Below are 24,454 nucleotides of genomic sequence, written 5' to 3' on the forward strand. Positions count from 1 at the left end.
TCCAAACTGAGAACTGGTTGAGCTTGGCTGAAAAAGTTTTACACTATCTAATCTACCTGTTTGAGGACAAGTGCTTTGCAGCTATTACAATTACAGGCAGTCCCCGGTTATCGGCGGGGGTTCTGTTCTGAGGATGTTATGATAGCCGAAAATCACTGCTAACTGAAAATCGGCGATTTTCTGCGCTTTTTCTGGGCTTATCGGTGCCGAAAAGCACAGACTTTTGATTATTGGTGCCTCTGTTAGGTATGTATCAGCGCCAACACCCAATTATTGGTGCCAATAAGTGGAAATCGGCGATTTTTGGCATCGAAAATTGCCGGTTTTTGTCACTAGACAAGCCCCGTAAAACCGGATCGCTGTTAACTGAGCCCGCCATTAACCGGGGCCTGCCTGTACATCACACAAGGCTGAATTATTAAAGCCCTTGCCTTAGGGGTGTGGTACTTCTGAATTATCGCTGGGGAGGGGTACAATAATGCTATAGCCCAATCCAGCATAATCTGATGAGTCACTTTAAAACCAAATAGAATAGCACATATATATGTTCTTCCTTTCCCTATCCTTCATTATTGAACCCTGATGAGTATCCTGAATAAAAGAAGGCAGATACAAACTTAGTATGCTGAATAAAAAAGGTAGATACAAACTTAAGTGACTTTGCCATGGACCATTTTTTCGTCTGGCTTATTGGGATTTTTTAACAAAGAACTAGGCCTTTTTGTCATCTGTCAATTTCTTATGTATGTTCCTTTGAGGATGAACAGCAGCTATGCTATCAAAAAACAGGTTTTGACGAAAGAAAAACTTATTTTTTGTACCCACTATGAGTTCTCAAACCCTTCTGCTTTCCCTGACAAAAACACAAGGGAATTTGTGGTGTATTTTTTCTTTCACAGGCCTGGGAGTAATGGGGATCTTAGTCAGTTTCTTGTTGCCACATCTGTGTAAGAAAGGTGATGGAAAATCAGGTAATTGTTAAAGGCACAGGAAAGCCCTCTTGCCTTGAGTCCTTCTATACTCTATCATTGTGTCAATCAAAGGCAATATTCTGGCCAAGACCAACTATAAGAGAATTCTTTGATATTCTTATATTCTATGGGCAGGACTTAACCCTAGCTCATAAAATGGCCACCCACGTGCAAACATAGAGAAAATGGCTGCCCACATAGCATATCCCTCTCCTTGTATCCCCCTGTATTCCTCCCTTCTCCTCCAGAATACTTTTTGTTCTAGGTAGCAGAGAAAGGGAGAGCTGCTGCAAGGACTGGAAGAACTACTACCTGGGACAGCAGCCACTTTTGGACCCTCAGGCGATCCGGCCTCACAGGCCGGCTGCAAGCACCCGGATTCGCTCTCAGTTCTGTTCTGGCCTCTGTCGAGAGTGGATGTGCAAATTCCCCGCTCGTATATCTCCACAGGACCGCCATCTTGGCTCCAACCACATGCCTCAGTTCAGGATAACCATACTCGAGTATTTTGGCAGCCTGTTTTTCCTCCTACTGAAGTATTTCTTGACTTTTGTTAACGAAACCCCTCCAAGTAACTCCCTGTGATCCACCACGTGTAATTCTCTTTCTCCAGTCATCTCTGTAAATCCCCTTTTCCCAAGTCAACCCGTTTCCAAACCACTACCGCCCATTGTTTGCATGTTTAGTTAATTTTCAGCTTAGAGAAGGTGTTATCAAAGTGTCTTTTGACTGGCTGTGCAGTTCATGTGCCCGCTCGATTGGTTAGAGCGATATCTAGGCATTTGGGTGTGATGTTGCAGTGAGTTACAATGTATTGATGAAATAGTTAGGGCCTTAATGCATGCTATTCCTTTAGTTAATTCACCACCTCTCTTTTCAGAGGGATGCCCTTATCGTGTGTAACATAAAACAAATCTCAGCTCGTACTCTCATTCATTGCCCGGACCCAGTACAAAGGAATTTTGTCTTTTAAAGCATAATTACATGATTACATCATATACTATCTATTATTATTCACGTGTCCCCATGGTTGTAATTAATTTGTGAACTATTGCTATCATTTGTTAAATAAGTGTAGTTAATCAGTAACCGAGTATAATTACCCCTTGAAGTAACTTGACAAAAAAAAAAAAAAGGAGTAACTAAGGTTAGTATTCATCTTCTTTCCATTCTTCTCAGTTTTTTTATTACTGTCAAACAGTGGCTACCAAAAAGAGGCTTTTTCTTCATCAAAACCTGTTTATGAAAAATCTGTGTTTCGGCTTCGCACTCTTGTATGCTATCAACACCTTTCCAGGATTCTTAAAAAATATTATTATTACAGTATTATTTTTACTATTATTATTATTATTAAACATAAACATTTACTCATTAACAAATGTTCCATTGTCTAGAAATAACTTACTAAAATATATTATTTCAAGTAAGTTTTAGTGACAGTAGACTTCACCTAAACTCAATTTCACCTAAACTCTCAACAAACTTAATAAGTTAAGTATAACTTAGTTTAACCAGACCACTGAGCTGATTAACAGCTCTTCTAGGGCTGGCCCGAAGGATTAGACTTATTTTACGTGGCTAAGAACCAACTGGTTACCTAGCAATGGGACCTACAGCTTATTGTGGAATCCGAACCACATTATACCTAGAAATGAATTTTTATCACCATAAATAAATTCCTCTAATTCTTCACTGGCCGGCCGGAGACTCGAACTCGGGCCTAGCAGAGTGCTGGCCGAGAACTCTACCAACTCGTCCAACGAGGAACTCAACAAACTTAATGCCTTCCTATGCAAACATCAAAGCCATACCAGTACTGTACTAAGATACTTGACAATAAAATGTTTTACTTGCTGCATTTGTGGACTTTCAGGATATTTACTCTGAGAGATCTTCTCAATTACTTTTTTAGTTACTATTAAATAAAGTTTTGAAGGTATATACTGTACAGTACTTAAAAATGTTTTATCTAGTGTATTAATCTTACTTACCAATTGCAATTGAACGCAAATATAAAGATTCGGCCTTGTCATACTTCATCATGTCATAATTGTAGAGAGAGGCTAAATGACCGACGGATAATGCTACTTCATAGTCTTCTGGTCCAAGCAGCTGCTCCTTTATCATAATGGCCTTGAGATGCATCTCTTCTGCCTCCTGCAATGGACACAAGGTAATGAACTTAACAAGTCAATTAAATCTTGTCTCATGCTATACCATGCACTCAGCGACTCTGAGAAAACCAAATGTCAAGAAGTAATTTTCTGTGTAATTTTACTAGACCACTGAGTCACACTGCTAAACTCTCACAGGGCTGGCCTTAAGTGAGTGGCAGAAATTACATTATGACACATGTTTTAACCATAAACAAAAACATTTCCTCTAAATACCAGAGTCCCTGTTTTCCATGGAGTAAGCCTAATTTTCTTTGATAAAGCACAGTTGAAACTGTAAACAGATGAGAAACCCTATATTCTGTGGTGATAAAATTAACCTAAGCCAAGATATTTTAAAGTCATGTGGTGATAAAATTAACCTAAGCCAAGATATTCTAAAGTCATTCAATCTGAGCTGTCCCTTGTATCCCATTGGTTAAAGCAGTCAGACCGGGAGTGGATGAAAATAAAGAGATAGAAAACAACACAGATTAGAGATGATGGGATGCTGCAATGTAACTCAAACACTTCCAACAGCAGACCAAGCAAGACATGTTGGCAGTACTCTTTTACAAGGATCAGAGGCTAAACAAATCGTACTTTTCTGCAATTTTACTTAGAAAACAAAAACTGAGAAAAAAATACTTGATGCTATCCAAGGCCAAAGTCTAATGAGAAGATCAGAATGAAAACATGAAAATATGAATAATATAAAGTTGGTAATGGAATGCAAGGCAGTTGTGAACATAAAAAAATTATTCCTAAACTCTAGGAATTAAAAAAGAACACATTTTCAGAATAATCAGAATAGCTATCCCCTCACAATTAACACTTCATAGCTTTCTGAACTATGGAAATAAACTGCAATACATACAACATAACATACTAATCACAAAAATATTATTCATTTATAGTTATGTGAAAATGTGAACATAACCTGAACTGAAATAAAGACAAGTGACATTCAGCTCAGAATTTCCATTAAACTTATACCAGGAGTCATAACTACCTTGGCAGGGCAAACAACTGAACCTATCCAAATCTTCATAACACTGTACAAGAATCCTCTCCAGATTCACATTATCTGAACACTTACATGATCTGGAAAGAACCAGACCCCAGGGACCAAAGACAGAGATTATATATATATACATACAGTATATATATACAGGCAGTCCCCGGTTTACGACGGGGGTTCTGTTTTTACTCTGCATCGTAAACTGAAAAGTTGTCAAAAATCCTAAGAAAACCCTACTTTTAATGCTTTGGGTGTATTGAAAACAATGTAAACTGCATTTTTATTGAGTTTTTCATAAAAAAACTACAAACTTAGCGTTGTAACCTCGGAATGTCATAAGCGGACCTGTTGTAAACCGGGGACTGCCTGTGTGTGTGTGTGTGTATATATACATACATACATATATATATATATATATATATATATATATATATATATATATATATATATATATATATATATATATATATATATATATATATATATATATATATATATATATATATATAAATAAATATAATGTATGTATGTATAAGGCTAAAAAATCAGTTGGGAGAAATTAACTAGTTGGAAACTAGAGTCAGTCACTCGCAAAGTAGTGGGTGGGAGAATTATCGATCAGAATCTAATTCTCTTTCATAGGAGGGATATCGACTTATGATTTTGTGACAGACTTGCGGCTTTTTCTTCTACAATTGTCCTTGCATTAAGCTCGTATTACCTTCACAAACATGTCTAGGCCTCATACAAGCACTGAAAATATAACTAGAGTAGTAAAATGCTTTAAAGTGGGTTTAACAATAAAAAGAAATCACTGCACAAACTGGCATGAAAGTGAACAGTCTATCATTTGTTGACAAAATTCAAGGCCAGAGGCCAGAAAGAATTACCCTTGCATCTAAAGGCACCAGGGAACCCCCCAAAGATAAGTAAGGGAACATTAGCTCTTATAAAGAGGGTGTTAGACCTTGATCCAACACTAAAAGCAAAAAAACTTAAAGAAAAACACCATTTGTTACTGGGAGGCATCCCAATAAGGACAATTCAGGAGAACGTACAAAAACAGTTGTCCTTTAAGAAAGTAAAGGCTAAATGAAAACCTCCTGTAAATACATCACAGTTAAAGAAAAGGAAGAATTTTTCCATTAAATATAAAGACTGGACACAGGAGCAGTGGAGGGCTATACTCTGGACTGATGAGAGCAAGTTTTTGTCAGTGACATGAAGGGGAAATGTGTATGGGTGCTGAAAGGGGTCAATAGGTTGGAACCCAATTACACAGCTCGTACTGCGAAACACCCAGCTTCCCTCATGGTATGGGGGGAGTTTTGCTTTTGGCAGTAAAGGGAAACTTATCATCCTACCTAAAGGTCAGACAGTTACTAAAGAAATATATTTAAGGTTATTAAAGAACAATTTGGCTGAATGTTTTGCTGCAACTGGAGCAGAGATCCTCTAGCAAGATAGGGTACCTTGCCATACTGCAGAACTTGTAAAGAAGTGGCTTGCTGATAGCAAAATTGATTACACTGAGGACTGGCCATGTAACTCGCCTGACATCAATCCAGTTGAGAACCTTTGGGCTATAATAAAAGGAAAGTTACGTAACAAAGACACTTCAACAGTAGAGAAATTGGAAGCAGAACTGCGCCTCACTTGGGAGAACATTGACTCCCCATTCTTGGAAAACCTTGCTGATGACATCCCTAAACGTTTGAGAGAGATCTGTAAGCAAAAGGGATATCTGCCCAAAAATAACTGAATGTTTGGTATTTTGTTTTATAATCTTTTTCTAAAAAAATAAATGCTTATGTTTGGTTTAACATCTTTTATTATGAGCTGCAACCATCACCTGCACCGACTGTGTGTGTGTGTATGAGTATGTGTGTATGTGTGTGTATATATATATATATATATATATATATATATATATATATTATATATATATATATATATATATATATATATATATATATATATATATATATATATATATATATATATATATATATATATATATACAGTTGACCCTAAGTATTGGCACCACAGCCCCAAAATACCTAAAATCCTCAAATACTAGACACCCCTCTAAAAATGCTTATAACTGCCTATTTTGATAGTTCAAATACATAAAGCCCCTTTAAAAATGCTTATACCTGAGTATTTTAATAGTTTTATCACAAAAAGTGCATTTAGTCACGAAAATGATATGAAAATAGAGTAATTTGTGAATATTTATGAAAAATTCTGCAAACAGGCGAATTTTCCACGAATAATGTGTACATATATTTCAGAAAATACGGTCCGCTTTAATGTTACTGTGTTATATAGATGTGATGAAAGAGAGTTAGCTGTGAGATGGAACTGGGGCAAGCCGTCACTTGCAGAATCGTTGTATTCAGCAAATACTTCGTTACATCTGCAGTTAATTTGATGAACAAACGATATTGGCTATGTCATATGACCGAGTTGGTATGTGTGTACATGAGTTCGTACGTTAGAAATCTAGATTTTGTGTCTAATTCTGCCCAAAAATTAGTCCGATCGTTCATTAGCGGAGCTAGAGCGAGATCGTGAAGACATTATCTTTGAGTATTGCAAGCTCTTAGAACTGGCAGAATAAGGTACAGTTCAGACTCTTCGTTTTTCTGTGTGAAGTGTGAACTTATGTTTTTTACCATGTTTCAAGACATTTTTGAACTTGTGTGGGAAGTGGATGTAGCCTTTTACCATTTCAATATTCTATTTTATTGTGTTCTATTTTTCCAGTATATACTCATGCATTTTAGACTTTTCATTATTATGTTTTGCACTTGCATATTTTAGGGAGATCATTATTTGTGCTTAATTCCTTCGACAGATGTCAGTGGTGGTGGTGGTGTGGTGAGAACATATGTGAGAGGACATGATGTTATCATGTTGGTGTGATCATAGAGAAAGACAGATGCAAAATCTTTGCAATGTCTAAATTTCTTATGTGGTAGACTTTTTGAGACTAGACTTTACAATGTCTAAGATAGAGTATGTGAGAGTTTTTTTGAATTTGCAGGATATTAGCCACAATCAGATTTTTAGTTGGACTGAGACTAAATCTTGAGTTAGATGATTTTTTACTTGATAATTTCATTTATGATGCATTTTAACCTTTGCTTTGTTTATTCATTACTTGTTGGGTTGCTTTAAATAATAAATCTATTTTTGTAGGAAAGATTGCGTTTCCTTAGATGACCCATTTCATTTCTTTAATGTGGAATGCAAGAGAAAGGGAAAGGCATGAGGTGAAAGCTGTGAGAGAGAGAGAGAGAGAAATCCTTGTGAGGCGAAAGAAAGAGAGAGAGAGAGAGAGAAGAATGAGAGAGAAATGAAACAGCAAAAAGAGCAAAAGACTGTTGAAAGAGAGAGGGTGTGGGACCTAAGGGGGAGTGAGTGTCAGGGAGTAAGGTAAGGGTCGAAATCCCATTGCCTTCCAAGTCAGACCAAGTCGGTACGTTACGGAAGTATTCCTACACGGAATATTTTTATCTGTTTCAAAGGGGGGGTAACACATATGTACCACAGAGAAATCCATCAATAGGTGAAGCCCTGAATGTGGAACTGTGAATAGGTGGGGGTCCACTGTGTGTATGTATGCATGTACATATAAAAAAAAGTGGCAAAATATTATGCCACTAAAACGTCAATTCCATATTCATGCGGCAAAAAATCGGCCGGGACAAACTGACTAATAGGCAACATATCTAACGGTACTGTCTCACTCAAGGACATTTAGTGAATTCTGGGTGGTGTTTAAGTATATATCTGCTAATTTTTTGTCTGTACCTGGTTGGATAATGCCATCGCATTTTTTGGGGGTTCAGTGCTGGTGAATGTATTCATAACATGTCTACTGGTTACACTTCACTTGAAAATTGTGCTAGAGTGGTTCAGCTTCAAGAGGAAGGTTATAAAACTGGTGTAATAAGTGTAAAGATGTAAAGATTGGTGTGAAAATGAGAACAATCCAGAACATTTTGAAAAAGTACCGCGAGAGTAGCAGCAAGGAGGTACCCAAGGCAGACACCAGGCCTGGGAAACCCCCCATCATCAGTAGGAGGGGTTTGAGGGTGTTGGCAAGGGACATAGAAACTAATCCGACCCTTACAGCCCAACAACTTAAGGCTGATAATCTTGAGGCAGTTGCTGGAGCCTCTGTCCTAACCGTTCAAAGGCGGTTGAAAAAAGACGAAGTACTCGAAGGTGAAGGCTCGTAGGAAGCCAAAGATCACGGCCAAACAAAAGAAGGACAGAGTTGTTTCTGCACATTCGTACAAAGACTGGGACATCAACAAATGGGGACAAGTGCTATGGAGTGATGAGGCTTCGTTCTTTGTTGCTGATACAAAGGGGAAACGTGTTTGGCAGAAGGTGATATCGGACCCACTTAACCCTAAGTACCTCGCCACAAGTGCTAAGTTCCCGTCGTATGTTATAGTATGGGGCTGTTTTGGGTACGGGGGTTAAGGGTTCTCTAGTGTTTTTACCCAGGAATAAGACTGTTAACAAAGATTCATAATTCATGATACTGAACGATCACTTAGTGTATTTGTTTAAACGCAGCCAAACCTCCATTTTTCAGCAAGATGGAGATACAGCACATACGGCGAGGCAAAATATTAACTGGCCGAAAGACTGTGGTATTGACTTTATTCCCGACTGGCCAGGGAATTCTCATGACATTTTGCCCATACAAAATTTATGGGCAATTACCAAAAGGAAGTTACAGAACATAGATACGTCTTCCATTAAGAAGTTGTCTGCTGAGTTACAAAGCGCCTCGGACGACCTTGACGAAATGCCCCAACAGATGTTGGCAGATTCTGTTCCCAAGCGACTACAGGAGGTGCTCAAACGTCGTGGCATGCCCATCAAGTATTAGGGTATGGGTTGGTGAGTGTTAACCCTGAATTTTATTATAATTACTTTATTATTTGATTTTTCATGAATATTTGCTTTTGCATAAAATGTTTTTTTCTCTCAATTTTCTGAAGCGGCAATTCTTTATGTCGGCTACCTACATATATGTGTGTGTGTGTGTGAAATATTTTCTTTTAAAACAAAATTCTATCTAATAAAAGGAGCCCATAAAAATGCCAGAATGTAGAAAGTTAACGCTATATTTCAGAGAACAACTGTCTCTCTCTTCAGGCAGCTAATAAAAGAGATATGAGTTAAAGAAAAGTGGTATTTATACCAAGAGATCCAGAGGTCAGCCATTACATCAGTCCAGTTGACAATTTCTCCTTAATCTTCTTAATTGCTGGTTGGAGGAAGATTTTATCTATAATATCTGAATCCCAAGATCCTTTTGAGAGGTTCATCGTATTTCTTTGTTTAATCAAAGCTGATTCTACCATCTGGCTTTTGAACTGACAATTGCTGCTCTATATATATATATATATATATATATATATATATATATATATATATATATATATATATATATATATATATATATATATATATATATATATATATATATATATATATATATATATATATATATATATATATATATATATATATATATATATATATACAGGCAGTTTCCCAGTTAACAGTGGGCTCAGTTAACCCTTAAACGCCGAGCCTCTGTTTACAAAAACGTCTCACGTATGCCGGCGGCGTTCGGGAGTTAGCGCCAAAGCGGAAAAAATTTCTTTTTCAAAAAATCACAGTGCATTTAGTTTTTAAGATTAAGAGTTCATTTTTGGCTCCTTTTTTTGTCATTGCCTGAAGTTTAGTATGCAACCATCAGAAATGAAAAAAATATCATTATCATATATAAATATTGAAATATATGACAGCGCAAAAAAAATTTTTCATATATAATTTTATACAAATCGCGCTGTGAGCAAAATGGTTAAAGCTAATGGGTTATTTTGTTTTTCTTTGTATTGTATACTAAATTGCGATGATTTTGGTATATAAAAAATTGTAAAACGATCAAAGCAACACAGAGAAAATATTATCACAAAATGATGCATGAATTCGTAACGTGAGGACGTACAAAAATGTTTTTTTCAAAAATTCACCATAAATCGAAATATTGTGCTAGAGACTTCCTGTTTGTTGAAGAATGAAGCTAATTGATTGAATATTACTAGACTGTAAGTGTTTTAGCTTACAATTGCAGTTTTCGACCATTTTGGTCAAGTTAAAGTTGACCGAAAGTCGAATTTTTCTATTTATCGTGATTTATATGAAAATATTTCAAAACTGATAAAAGCTACAACCGTGAGTTATTTTCTGTTGTATTGTACATGAAATTGCGCACATTTTCATATATAAAAATTTATGTAATGACTAATATAAAACGGTGCAAATATTACGACAACGTGACGAAAGAATTTCTGAGATGTTCGGCCGAGTTACAGGGCGGACGTAAGAAACATGTTTTTTTAAAAAATTCACCATAAATCGAAATATTGTGCTAGAGACTTCCAATTTTATTGCAAAATGAAGGTAAATGATTGAATATTACTAGAATGTAAGAGTTTTAGCTTACAATTGCGTTTTTCGACCATTTCGGTCGAGTTAAAGTTGACCGAAGTTTGAAATTTTGGCAGTTACTGTGATTTATGTGAAAATATTTCAAAACTGATAAAAGCTACAACCATGAGCTATTTTCTGTTGTATTCTACATGAAATTGCGCACATTTTCATATATAAAAGTTTATGTAACGACTAATGTAAACGATGCAAACATTACGACAACGTGATGAAAAGAATTTCTGAGATGTTCGGCTGAGTTACCACAAGCAGACGTAAGGAAAAAGTTTTTTTTTTTAGAAATTCACCATAAATCAAAATATTGTGCTAGAGACTTCCAGTCTGTTGCAAAATGAAGGTACATGATTGAATATTACTAGAATGTAGGAGTTTTAGCTTATAATTGCATTTTTTTACCATTTCAGTCGAGTTAAAAATTATTGACCAAAGGTTGAAATTTTGGCAGTTATCGTGATTTATATGAAAATATTTCAAAACTGATAAAAGCTACAACCATGAGTTATTTTCTGTTGTATTCTACATGAAATTGCGCACATTTCCATATATAAAACTTTATGTAACGACTAATATAAAACGGTGCAAACATTACGACAACGTGACGAAAGAATTTCTGGCGCGGACGTAAGGAAGTTTTTTCAAAAATTCACCATAAATCGAAATACTGTGCTAGAGACTTCCAATTTGTTGCAAAATGAAGGTAAATGATTAAATATTACTAGAATGTAAGAGTTTTAGCTTACAATTGCGTTTTTTTACCATTTCGGTCGAGTCAAAGTTGACCGAAGGTTGAAATTTTGGCAGTTATCGTGATTTATATGAAAATATTTCCAAACTGATAAAAGCTACAACCATGGGTTGTATTTTGCTGTATTTTACATGAAATTGCACACATTTTCATATGTAAAACTTTATGTAACGGCTAATATAAAACAGTGCAAAAATTACAACAAAATGACAAAAGAATTTCTGAAATTTTCGGCCGAGTTACCGCGCGGGCGTAAGGAAAAAGTTTTTTTTCAAAAATTCACCATAAATCGAAATATTGTGCTAGAGACTTCCAATTTGTTGCAAAATGAAGGTACATGATTGAATATTACTAGAATGTAAGAGTTTTAGCTTACAATTGCGTTTTTCGACCATTTCGGTCGAGTCAAAGTTGACCGAAGGTTGAAATTTTTTGTAGTCGACATACGGTACGTCCACTTGACACCCAACAGACGATTTTAGTCAACGTATGATACGTCCAGTAGGCGTTGAAGGGTTAACAGCGATCCGGTTTTATGGGGCTTGTCTAGTGACAAAAATCAGTAATTTTCGGCGCCAAAAATCGCCGATTTCCACTTATCGGCACTGATAATTGAGTATTGGTGGCGATACATACCTAACAGGCGCTGATAACCGAAAACAGGCACGTTTCGGCGCCGATAGCCCCCGAAAATCGCAGAAAAAGCGCTGAAATCGCCGATTTTCGGTTATCATCACACCCTCAGAAACGGAACCTACGCCCTGATAATATATAATATATACTATATATATATATATATATATATATATATATATATATATATATATGTATATATATATATATATATATATATATATATATATATATATATATATATATATATATATATATATATATATATATATATATATATATATATATATATATATATATGAATAGGCAAGCCCTGGTTATCGGCAGGCTCAGTTATCTGGTGCTTGTCTACCAAAGAAAATCGGCAATTCTCGGTGCTGATGTGCGCCAATTTCCGATTATTGGCACCAATAACCGGGTATTAGCACTGATAAATACCTAACAGGGGCGCCAATAGCTGAAAATCGCCGAAAATTACTGATTTTCGGTTATTGTTATGCTGTCAGAACAGAACCCCCAGCCAATGACCGGGGACTGCCTGTATATATATTATTATAAATATTATGCCACCACCACCTCTCTTTCAAGAACCCATAGAGATGCATTCTCCTTGAATAGGATAGCTAAGACCAGGGGTGATAGGTAGGCACATGGACCGACATACAAGTGGAGAGTTTTGGGTGTAGTTTCGAAAAAGGTCAATCCAGGCAGTACGATTTGTAGTCGCTCTATGTCCTTGTCCCAAGACCTATATCTCTGTATGCTTCTTTTGCTGGTTCTTAATTGTTTTTCCAAGAATGCCAGGTGCCCCTCCTTGAGACTTGCAATTTCCGTGGCCTGAGGACATATAGGATGAACAACATCCAAAAATTGGCCGAGAGAAAGCAGTTAACGCTCAAACTCAATAGAGGGACTTAACCGATCTTTACACTTAAAGAAAGACCCAATGGTTAAGGGATTTTTCGGTATTAGTTTAATACTGACTGCATTATAATGATTTTGTATGATCTGGATAAACCTTTTTCTGAAGGAGTCATCATGTAAGAATGGAAACTTAGCATAAATGATTAACTTCGGTACCGTGATAACTTTTTTAGTGCCGTTGTGAAACTGATTATTAAAGAAACTACGAAGCATCTTAAAAAAAAGTTTTTGAGGGAAGCAATTGTTCTTAAAATATTCTAAAAGGTAATTTATTTCCTGATTGCAGGAAAGCCAATTTGATGTAAAGTTGACACTGAATTAAGCTTAAAATTATAAAAACATGAGCTGTAATAATTAGATCCTAAACCAGAAAAGTTTTCTTTCTAAAAACAGAGGTGTTAAAAGAACCATTCTCTCTTGTTACAAGTACATCTAAAAAAGGTAGTTGACCATTTTCCTCTCTTTCTACTGTGAATTTAATATTGTTATGTTGAGAATTAGTGTATGCTAAAAAGGAGTCAATATCCGAGTCTGTTCTGAATAATGCAAATGTGTCATCAACATACCTTACATAAAAAATAGGGTGAAACCAAAGAGGAAAAAATCCCTTAATCATTGGGTCTGTCTTTAAGTGTAAAGATCGGTTAAGTCCCTTCTTGGCCTCTAATGTAGTATATAAATATACTTGCCCAAAGTGTAACTCTGAGACTTATGTGAGATCTACAAAGAGGTTACTGAGGGTCAGAATTGATTCTCATTGCGGAATAAGTTTTCGCACAGGAAGTAGGCTCTCCAACCCTGAGCATTCGAATATCAGGGATCATGCAAAAGTTTGCAAAACTAATATCGAGAGAGACGATTTTTGTATCATAAGGCAAACGCAAAATCCTCATGAACTATCCATTCTAGAGTCATTGCTCATTAAACAGCTAGTTCCCCAGTTGAATACTCAAACCTCTTCGATCCAACTGTATCTTAGTTGACGTGTCTCTTTCTGTTTTCTCTTGTGCCATTCAGTCTTCCTCTCTCTAAACTGAAGGTTGGTCGGCGGTCTTAGTTTTAAAATATATCTTTGTAATTGTAAATTTTAGTCTTTTTACTGCTTTTTTTAATTTTTTTAAGATTGTTTTATAATTTTATGATGTTTATTGACAGATTCCCAGAAGATGTAATAAAGGCAATATTACGAAATGTCAGAATAAAGATGAAAAATATAGAAAATGGCCTGTTTCCTTAGTCACCTGTAATTTGATATATATATATATATATATATATATATATATATATATATATATATATATATATATATATATATATATATATATATATATATATACATATACATATCCATATATACATACATACATATATATATATATATATATATATATATATATATATATATATATATATATATATATATATATATATATATATATATATATATATATATATATATATATGAAATTTTTATCACACTGTGATTTATATAAAATTATGAAGCTACAAATGTCATTTAATATCCAATTCATGCTACTTCGGGAATATCCCCGATGGGGAATTATCACCGAAGGAGAATTTTTAAAAGTGATAATCCATGGTCAAACCATTCAGTGGTTTGACCGTTGAATGGAGTTGTTGGAAGGCACTGTGTCTCGAGGGATTGAGACCCGGCGGTACCAATCCATTTATCATTTAAAAAATTCCCTTCATTGATAATTCCCATTGGGGATATTCCCAAATTAACATGATCTGAGTATTAAATGACATTGTAGCTTCATGATTTTATATATTTGTATATATATATATATATATATATATATATATATATATATATATATATATATATATATATATATATATATATATATATATATATATATATATATATATATATATATATATATATTGTTCTCTGATTCATATACAATCAGAAAGCATCAGGTTTAATACTACTCAGTTTGCTAGGAGGTTTTATCTTAGCTATAACCAAAATTTGGAATAATTATCTAGTGTAGTTGTAGAATCTTTTGACCAAATATTTAAGTTAGGAGCAAATTCATTCCTACTCTTTGCTGATGTCTCCTGAATTTCTTTCGTATTGGTTTTATTTCCTATTCCCTCACATTTATTATTTATCACCTTTTCCTATAACTTGGTTCTCACTGCAGGGTGATTTCCCTTTGGATCCCTTTTGGGCCTAAGAGGGATCCAAAGGGTTTTCAGGTGGAGTTTTAAAGAAAGGTAGAAAAAAAGTAGAGATGGTAAAGACGTACAATGGGTACATAAGGCCTGTAGTATTTTATGTACCTAAAACATGGGCACTGGCTATGAAAATTGAGTTTCTGAAAATGCAGGACCATAAAATGTTACGATTCATGGCTAGGGTTCACTGGGAAGAAAGTACTGTGAATGAGAAATTTGTGAGATGTAGTATCAGGAGGCTGGAAAAAATGACCGATCTTAAAGACAGCGATGGTTTGCATATGGGATGAGAAAGGATAAAGAACAGTTGGTCAGAAAAGCAATGGATATGGAAGTAGCAAAATGATTACCAATAAGAAGACTAAGGAAATCATGGAGAATGGTGATGTATGATGACTTAGACCTGATGGAGTTCAAACAAGAAGAGCACAGGACAGAGATGAGGGGGATATGTTGTTTTTTGTCTAGAACCACAAATTTTTTTTGGTGATGAAGCATTAATATAATGATAAATGTTGAAAAATTTCCACAACTGCTCAAAACAAGTTTTGTTCATAGCTACAAAAACCATAAACAACAAAAATATTAATTACATGGTAAATTACTATACAGTAATAAAGATTTAAATGATACAAATTTTAATTTCTCATTGACTTAAACATTTATCACTAACCTGAAAACGTCTCATGCTCTGGTACAGTCTACCAAGGTTGCCATAGTGCTTAGCAGTTTGTACATTCATTTCTCCAAATGCTCGCATGGCCATGGCAAGTGCCTCCTTGTGTAGGGAATGAGCCTCAGCAAGGTACTTTTTCTCTAAAAGGTTTTAAAATTAATTACTTACTCAGTAATCATGGGAGGATACAAAGGATATAAAAATGTGCTTTCAAAAAAATTTTCTTCATTAATTTACCAAAAATCACATTCCACCTTCAACATATATTCCATGAAATAAAAAAAAAGCACCATTTACATAGTGTTTGGGTAAGCATAAATGGTTTACAGTAATCCAGAATGTTCAAAGAGGAACAAAAATCACAACAGTGTACCTAAATGTTAACTCACAACACTTTATACTTACCAACATCCTTATTGGGATTGTCAATAGCCATCTCCTCTAAAATAAGAGCTTTGACCCTCTTACTAGATGAAAGAAGAAGATGGTCTTCTGGCAGCAGACGCAACATCAGATCTATGGCCCTCTCCGCATGAGTTCTGGTAAGAATAAAATAACTTTTACCTATTTTAACTAAAACTACCATGCCTCCATTAAACGATACCATTCATGGTGTGTATGAAAGTTTTCCCATCAAAAATTACATTTTTTGATAAAATAAAGTTTTATATATACTTACCAAGTAATTACATAGCTATCAATTTCTATTAACCTGAAGCTAAAATTTGACAATTCAAGTCAGCCCACTCACTTTCGGGGAAGGAGAGGAACAACATAGCAAGAAGGCTTAATTTGTTTATGCTGAAATGTCCATGAGTGGGGAGAAGCACTCTGTAATTACTTGGTAACTATATATAAAACTTTATTTTATCATAAAAATGTCATTTTTACACAAGTAACTTACCAAGTAATTACATAGCTGATTCCCACATTGATAGGAGGTGGGATTCATGGACTTATTCTACCCTCAAGCATTAAAAGTAATGAGTTGAAAGTACAAAAATGTTGCTAACATCAATACGATGTTTGTTGTTTCCCTACCTGGTAAGAGAGCTGTTGCAGGAAGATATTGCCTCTAATGGCGCTCACCTTACCCCGTAGAGGTGTGGCGGTAAAGCCAAGTGTCACCTGCTACATAAGTGGGGACCTTGTCACGAAGGACTTCTCTGAACGCTTGCAGTACTGACACACAACCAGAAACAACACTGATACTTCAAAAAATTAAAAACACCTTCACCCAACCATTAAAAGACCTGGAGGGTGTCCCAGTACACAGTAACCCCAGACTCCCCTAGGACTTAACACCAGTTTTCCAAGGCGAAGAGTAAAATATGGATGGAAAAGCTCCACTTCCTTCCCCAACACCGTGCCAGCCACCAATAAAGGACCCAAGGTACTGCAATCATTGAAAACTGATTCCACATCACATAGATAATGCGTCGGAAATACTGACTTACATCTCCAATAGGTGGATTGGAGAATGGAAGCAAGAGAAAGATTATACTTGAATGACAAGGACAATGATACAGCTCTAATCTCATGGGCTCTCACTCTCAGAATGGATAGAAGCTCTTCTCCCAATTGGGAATGTGCCTCATGGATGAGATCTCTTAAGAAGAGAGGGAATTCTTCAAGAGAGGTTGTGAAGGGTTCTTCACTGGACACCACAGGTGATTGGACAAACCTCTTATCTTTTCTTGGACAAACCTCTTATCTTTTCAGTCTTATGAAGGTAGCATTTCAGTGCCCTTACCAGACAAAGGAATCTTTCCTCATCTACTGAACCTACCACTTGAATTAGGTTTTTAATGCCAAAAGAATGAGGCCAAGGTTTCGTTGGATTCTCATTCTTTGGAAGAAAGCCAAGGGTGTAAGAGCATACTGCATCTCCATCAGAGAAACCGATTCTTCTATCTAGAGCCTGGACCTCACTCACTCTCTTGGCTGTAGCCAAGGCTACTAGGAAGAGGGTCTTCTTGGTTATGTCCCTTAACCCTTGGTGGACGGACTGAGCCTCAGTGTGAAGTAAAACAGGTTTTGGGGGGTGGACGGATTGCGCTTCAGTGTGAAGCAGAATTACGCACCACTGTTATGGTAATAATGATTCGAAACAAAGGTGCCAATACTTCTATATGCTATAAATTCACTAATGGCAGCTTTTATACAGACGTGAGAGTTAGGCCAGTATCAGTAATGCTTGTGACTTCAAAGGGGAAAGTACTGTATTTCTCTCTCTCACACAAGTCTTTTTGTAAATTTGCTTGTAAATATACGAAGGGGTTGCTGTTGTTTTTTGTTTTTGTCTTTTACGATAGTATGTCGGTTGTAAATGTAATTTTACAAAGAAAATTGCAAAGACATATTAGAAAATTTACGTAAATATTTTATAACATGCAAAAAATATGTTACTGCTTTTATTTCTTATCTATTTTGATATTGTGTGAGCAATAATAATAATTTTACAAAATGCAATGAATTTACTTATTAGAAAAAACATATATAAGTTGGTAAAATTTACGATTATCTTGTAAATGAGGCCCCACAAGGGGTTCTAAATAGTCATTTTCAACTTCTCGTGGAAGGTAGGGAAAATTTTTTAGAATTTTTTTATTTATACAGTGTGAATGTACGTGTCATTCTCTTTCCATTGATGTGATTTTTTTTTTATTTTGCCGACCTCAAAGTTTCCCCGGTCTGGGCTGCTACACATTGATAAATTATGCCTTCCCTTAACGGTTAATGAAGCAGAGTCAAGAGGTTGAAAGGGAGGACCTGAAAGCCATTTAAATACCACATCCAGGTTCCATGATACTTGTTCTTAATCTTTTCGTTTCGACGTATTGAATGATTTAATAAATCCTGATTTGAAGAAATATCCAGGCTCCTATGCCTGAATACTGAGCCTAACATTGCCCTGTAACCTTTGATACTGGAGGAGGATAAACCCTGAGAAGTTCTCAAAAACAACAAAAAAATCAGCAATCTCTGTCAAAGATGTCTTTGAAGAAGAGACAAGATTTTTTCTGCACCAAATGCAGAAAATACCCCACTTGCTTTGGTAGACATTGGCTGATGACTGTCTTCTACATCTTGAGATAGCTTCCGCAGCCACTCTCAAAAAGCCTTTAGCTTTGAGGAGATTCTTGACAGTTTGAATCCTGATGGAATCACCTGAGATGGGGTTGTCTGAGAAGCTTGTGTTTTTGAGGAAGTAGTCTTGGGAAGTTGGACAGGAGACTTATCAGGTCCGGAAACCATTCCCTTAGTGGCCAAAACGGAGCTATGAGGATCATCGGGGCATTCTTGTGAGACCTGAATTTGTTTATCACTTCCCTTACCATCCCGGAGGGAGGGAAGGCGTACAGACTCTTGTTGGACCAATCTAGAAGCATGGCATCCGTTGCCCATGCTGCAGGATCTGGTACTGAAGAACAATAAAGCGGAGGACTGATTTTTGGAGGTCGCAAAAAGGCCTGTTGTCGGTCTTCCTCACAATTTCCACAGAGCTATGCATACCAATGGGTCCAACATCCATTCTGTGGGTATCACTTGGTTGCTGCAACTTAGCTGGTCCACTAAAATGTTCATTTTGCCTTGCACAAACCTTGCTATCATCCTTGTCTGGTTCTGATGGGCCCAGAGAAGAAGGTCCCTCGCCGCCTTGCAAAGGGAGAAGGAATGAGTTCTCCCTTGCTTGCTTATGTAAGCCAGGGTGGTTGTACTGTCCGAGTGTACTGCAATGGTTTTGTCTCAAACTTCCGAAGCAAAGGCTTGTAATCTGAGACTAACTACCATCAGTTCTTTCACGTTTATGTACCAAGTCTTCTGTTCTTGTGTCCACCTTTCTGAGATTTCTTTGTCCCCCAGGAGTGTCCCAACCTAATTTGGACGCATCTACACAGAAGCTTAGGTCAGAGTTCTGAGGAAAAGAGACTTCCCTTCTAGTAGCCTGTCTTCGGACCTCCACTAAAGCAGGTGCTTCTTGATGTCATGGGTTATCGGAAACACAAATGAATCCAGATGTTTCTTTCGGTCCCAATTGTCTCTGAGATAAAACTGGAGTACTCTCATGTGAAGTCTCCCCTTAGAGACAAACTGTTTGAAGGAAGCCAACGTTCCGAGGAGGCTCATCAACTAGTTGGGTGAACACATTTGGAGGGAGAGAAATTCATCTATTGTCTTTTGACAAGATTCCATCCTCTTGGGAACAGGAAAAGCCCAAAAAAGATGAGATTTCAGACTCATTCCCAAATATACTATCTGTTGGGAGAGAACTAGTTGAGACTACTGAAGGTTGATCAAAAGCCCCAACTCTTCCGCTAAGCAAAGCGTCTTTGAATGTCCCCCGTGCACGCTTCCTTTGTCGGAGAACAAGAGCAAGTCGTCCAGATAGAGAGAAATGCTGATGCCCACTAGATGAAGCCAACCTGCTAACGGAGTGAGAATGCATGTGAGAACTTGAGGGGCCATTGAAAGTCCGAAGCACAGAGCTCGGAACTGGAAAATCTGGTCCCGGAAAACGAATCAGAGGTACTCCCTCGAGTCTGGATGTATGGGGTCATGGAAGTATGCATCTTGCATGTCTATGGAGAACATCCAGTCCCCTTGACGAAAGGATGCAAGAATTCAGCGATTTGTCTCCATTCTGAATTTTGTCTTCTGTACGAAGACATTCTAAGCACTGACATCCAGCACTGGTCTCCATCCTCCTGAAGGCTTCAGAACCACGAACAGGTGATTGTAAAACCCCTCTGATTCTACATCTGTGACTTCTTCTATCACTCTTTTCTGAAGAAGGGCAGAAACTTACTTTGATAAGGCCAAAAACCTTCCTGAGCCTATCGAATAGGCGGTCAAGGGAATGGGTTTCTTGACTAAGGGTGGAAAGTCTTCACAGGGGATAGAGTAGATGTTCTTGAGTACCTCTACGACCCACTGTTCTGCTCCTCTCTTGCTCCAGTCTTCCCAAAAAAGGAGACTGGAACAAGAGAGGAGCAGAACAGTGGGTCGTAGAGGTACTCAAGAACATCTACTCTATCCCCTGTGAAGACTTTCCAAAAAAGGAGTCTGGCACCTACTGCTGCATAGGGAAAACTTTTTTCACTTTTTGGATGAAGGTTTGGTTGACAACTTTTTGATGGCCTTGGAGGAGAATCGGACGTTACATCTAGGCCTTGACTGAAATCTTTGTCTGCCTCCATGAAAGAGCTGACGTTGCAAGGGTGAAGAAGACTTGGCACTGAACAAGATATTCTCTCTAGCACGTTTAAAGGACTGAGCCAGGAGATCTTGTGTAGAATTCTTTTGCAAGTCTAAAGCGATTCCATTAACCACCAACTGTGGAAAAAGGATGTCACATACTAGAGGAGGAAAGAGAAGAGCTGATTTCTGTGCTGACGTGACGCCTTTGGAGGCATAAGAGCACCAGAGCTCTCTCTTCTTTAGGATGCCCACAGAATACAAAGAGACTAATTCACAAGAAGTCTCTAATCCCTCTATCTATACAGGATAGGACGCCTAGAAGATCCGATGAGAGACCTGCTGGGATAGAAGGATAGTCCTGGATTTTCTTGGCCAGAGCGCCTACTGCCCAATCCAGTAAACTAACCACTTCAGAAACTTTGAAGATATTCTTCAGTAAGTGGTTGAGTTTGGCGGAAGAAAACATCACCTTAGCTGACGCAAAGTCAGGCCTACGGGAGGCATCAATGAGACCTGAGAAATCCCTCTGGGCAGAAGCAGACACACCCAGGGAGAGAACTTCTCTGGTAGCATAATACGAATATCTCCTTCTCAACAAACACAAAGGGGTGGGTAACAGAACGCAGCCTTCCCCTGTTCTCTCTTGTCCACTAACCAACACTCCACTTTGTTTATAGCCTTCTTAGCTGAAAAGAGTACTAATTTAGGAAGCTTGGAAGATTATTCATCTGAAAGGCAGAAGCTGGAGAAGAAGGGGCCAATGGCAAGAAGAAGTCAGGAAAAGTACGAAGTAGAAAATGCAAGACAGCTGAATATGCCGAAGTAGGAGTTTCTTCTTCCAGATCCTAAGCCTCCCCCTTGGCTGACAAAACTGGAGATGGGAGCATCTACCGTGTTAGCTGGAGGAGGTTGAGGTTTCAAAACACTCAAAATGTCATCCAGATGCTGCTGAATGGGAGCCAAAGCAGGATCTACAACCACTGGTGCCACAGAAGACGCTGTCATTACAAGTTGAGAAGAGAGAAAATCGGTCGCTGCCGGGAGCTACTGGAAGCTCAGGCGCAGCTGAGCGCTCAGGAGCTACTGGGCACTTGGAAGACAGAGTGCTCAGGAGCCAATGGGCGCTTGGAAGACAGTGCTCAGGAGTCAATAAGCGCTTGGATACTACTGAATGTCTGGGTGCTACTGGGTGCTCTGACACCAGTGGGCACTCTGGCGTTAATGGGCGCTCCGGAGCCAACTGGAGCTCGGGAGTTTCTGAAGGCTTAGAGGTTGGAGGAAAAGCTGAAACCACTGTATTGTGAGATGCTAAAAAACATCTGGAGGAGTGGGTGGGAGCTGAAGGATGCTCTGTCACTGAAGCGTGCTCAAAAACGGCGGGTAGTTTGGGCAACAATGGGCGCTCAGGGTCCGGCACGAGACACTTAGCAGGAGACACCTCTGGCGAAAAATGCTCTGGGCTATCCTAAAAGCTACACGTGGGTTCAGCTTCTTTGACTTACTTAAGAGGCACCTGAGGGGTGCTAGACACATTCACTGCAGACCTCCCCAGCGGTCTGGATTCATCCTTAAAGTGCCACTGGCGCCTGCAATCAGGACTCGACGCTTTGGAACTGGAGGAAAGATGGTGTGCATCCGAGAAAACGCCTTTCCAACAGCGTTTTGTCATCACCTGAGAATTGGCTACAGGTGCGACTCAGGGGCCGACTGCCCGTTGGCAGACCCCATCGACCTCCCTTGGGTCTCTGGTAAGACTTCTCCCATGTGCAGGGGAGTGTGTCGGGGACCTTTGCCTAGGAGAATCGCGGGAAGGACAGCCAGCTCCTCCACTAACACTTCACTATACGCACTTCGTTCACGAATCACAAGTACAAGAACTGTTTCACCCGACCAGGGCATAGAATGCATTAATAAGTCAAACTTACGATCAAAATTTCACTTCAATGGCACTGGGGTCGTAAGTGTGAGAGCTGGGTACGGGAATAGGTTGTATAGCTGAAGAACTGGGATTTGGAGATGAGACAGAAATAACAGGAACACCAGTGGAAGATTTCAAAGAATCCTGGCTAGCTAAAGACTTGTCACTCCTAGCATTAGCTTTCTTATCCTGTCTCTTTCCAACTTGGAAAGGTGAGAAGTTAAAATTTCCCACTGTCTAGGGTCCCAGTCAACACATTCAGCACAAGTCAGATCTATAGAGCACACTTGACCCCTGCAACTAGAACATATAGTACATAAATCATATTTAGCGAAAGTCAATCTCATATTGCAGCCCTTACTGCAATAGCGAGTGCTAGATGTACTTGCGTTGGACATCATCAAAAGCAAGATGAAAACTGTTTCAAAAGGGAAAACCAGTCAAAATTCAGAAAACTGTCTTAACTGAGTCAGCCTGGCTAAATAAATGCTGAAAGGCAACCAAAAGAATCGAAAATACTTCACCGATACTTCAGGGAAAATAACCAGTAAAGCCTATTAAGTTCCAAATTTTAAGCTGCTTCTCACAACCTTCGTCGAAAGCCGGCAGAAATACATTGAGCCTTCTTACTATATTGTTCCTCTACTTCCCCGAAAGTGGGCGGGGCTGACTACTTACACCAAAACAAAACAAGAGTCGCTACCGTGAATTTTCAAATAGAAACTGATAGCTATGTAATTACTTTGTAAGTTACTTATATAAAAACACCTTTTCTTGCATCCTCTTCACATCTCTTTGCTCAACATGGCCTGCTCTGGCTCACTATACCTTGAATTATTGTACAATACTGAAATGCCAAGTTTTCTACAACAAAATTCTAAAATCCTGGGGACTGCCTTTTGTTAATCCTGAACTTCCAGGAGCAAGTGTTTCTAATGAATGAATCAAAGGAGTGTCATGAAATCACTGCTGACATTAAAAAGCAGCCATGTACCATCTTCAGGTGAATCAAGCAGTGTCCAGTCGCAGATGCATCTGGTTCCCAAGAATTATGAGAATGTAAATTTTATTGTGGGATCAACATTGAAGGACATAAGTAGACAATAAGCCATATATTATGTTTTCGACTTATGGACTCAAATACCAAAACAAATTGATACAACTGTCAGCCACATAATGGTACAAAGTATACACTTATAATACAGAAGCTACGTGTTACGTACATGATACATTTACTTCACATCCAAACATAAATACATTAAACACCAAAAGTTATTTTGCCAACCAACAGAGAGTGATCCATGTTTGCATGTCAAAACCACTGACTTCTATTTTGTTACTGTTTACGGTATTATGAAAAGACCTTTAGTTCTCTATGGTACCTAAGTTGTAATACCCCTCAAGGACATTATGATACAAAATAACATCAAATATGCTTTGTCTCATTAGAAATTTTT

General features: G+C 37.7%; 1 protein-coding gene across 3 annotated transcripts in view; it reads right to left on the reverse strand.

The window, feature by feature from the left end:
• Nucleotides 1–24,454, reverse strand: part of Pat1 (Protein interacting with APP tail-1) — a 362,655-nt gene that overhangs the window by 13,230 nt on the left and 324,971 nt on the right. For all 3 annotated transcript variants that reach the window (XM_067080970.1, XM_067080971.1, XM_067080969.1), the window contains 3 exons: nt 16,283–16,416; nt 15,875–16,017; nt 2,963–3,128 (listed from right to left, as the gene is read on the reverse strand). In XM_067080970.1, coding sequence (XP_066937071.1) covers nt 2,963–3,128; nt 15,875–16,017; nt 16,283–16,416 — 443 coding nt within the window. The remainder of the gene's footprint in view (nt 1–2,962; nt 3,129–15,874; nt 16,018–16,282; nt 16,417–24,454) is intronic.

This window comes from Macrobrachium rosenbergii, chromosome 36 (assembly GCF_040412425.1).
Source record: "Macrobrachium rosenbergii isolate ZJJX-2024 chromosome 36, ASM4041242v1, whole genome shotgun sequence".
NCBI lineage: Eukaryota > Metazoa > Arthropoda > Malacostraca > Decapoda > Palaemonidae > Macrobrachium > Macrobrachium rosenbergii.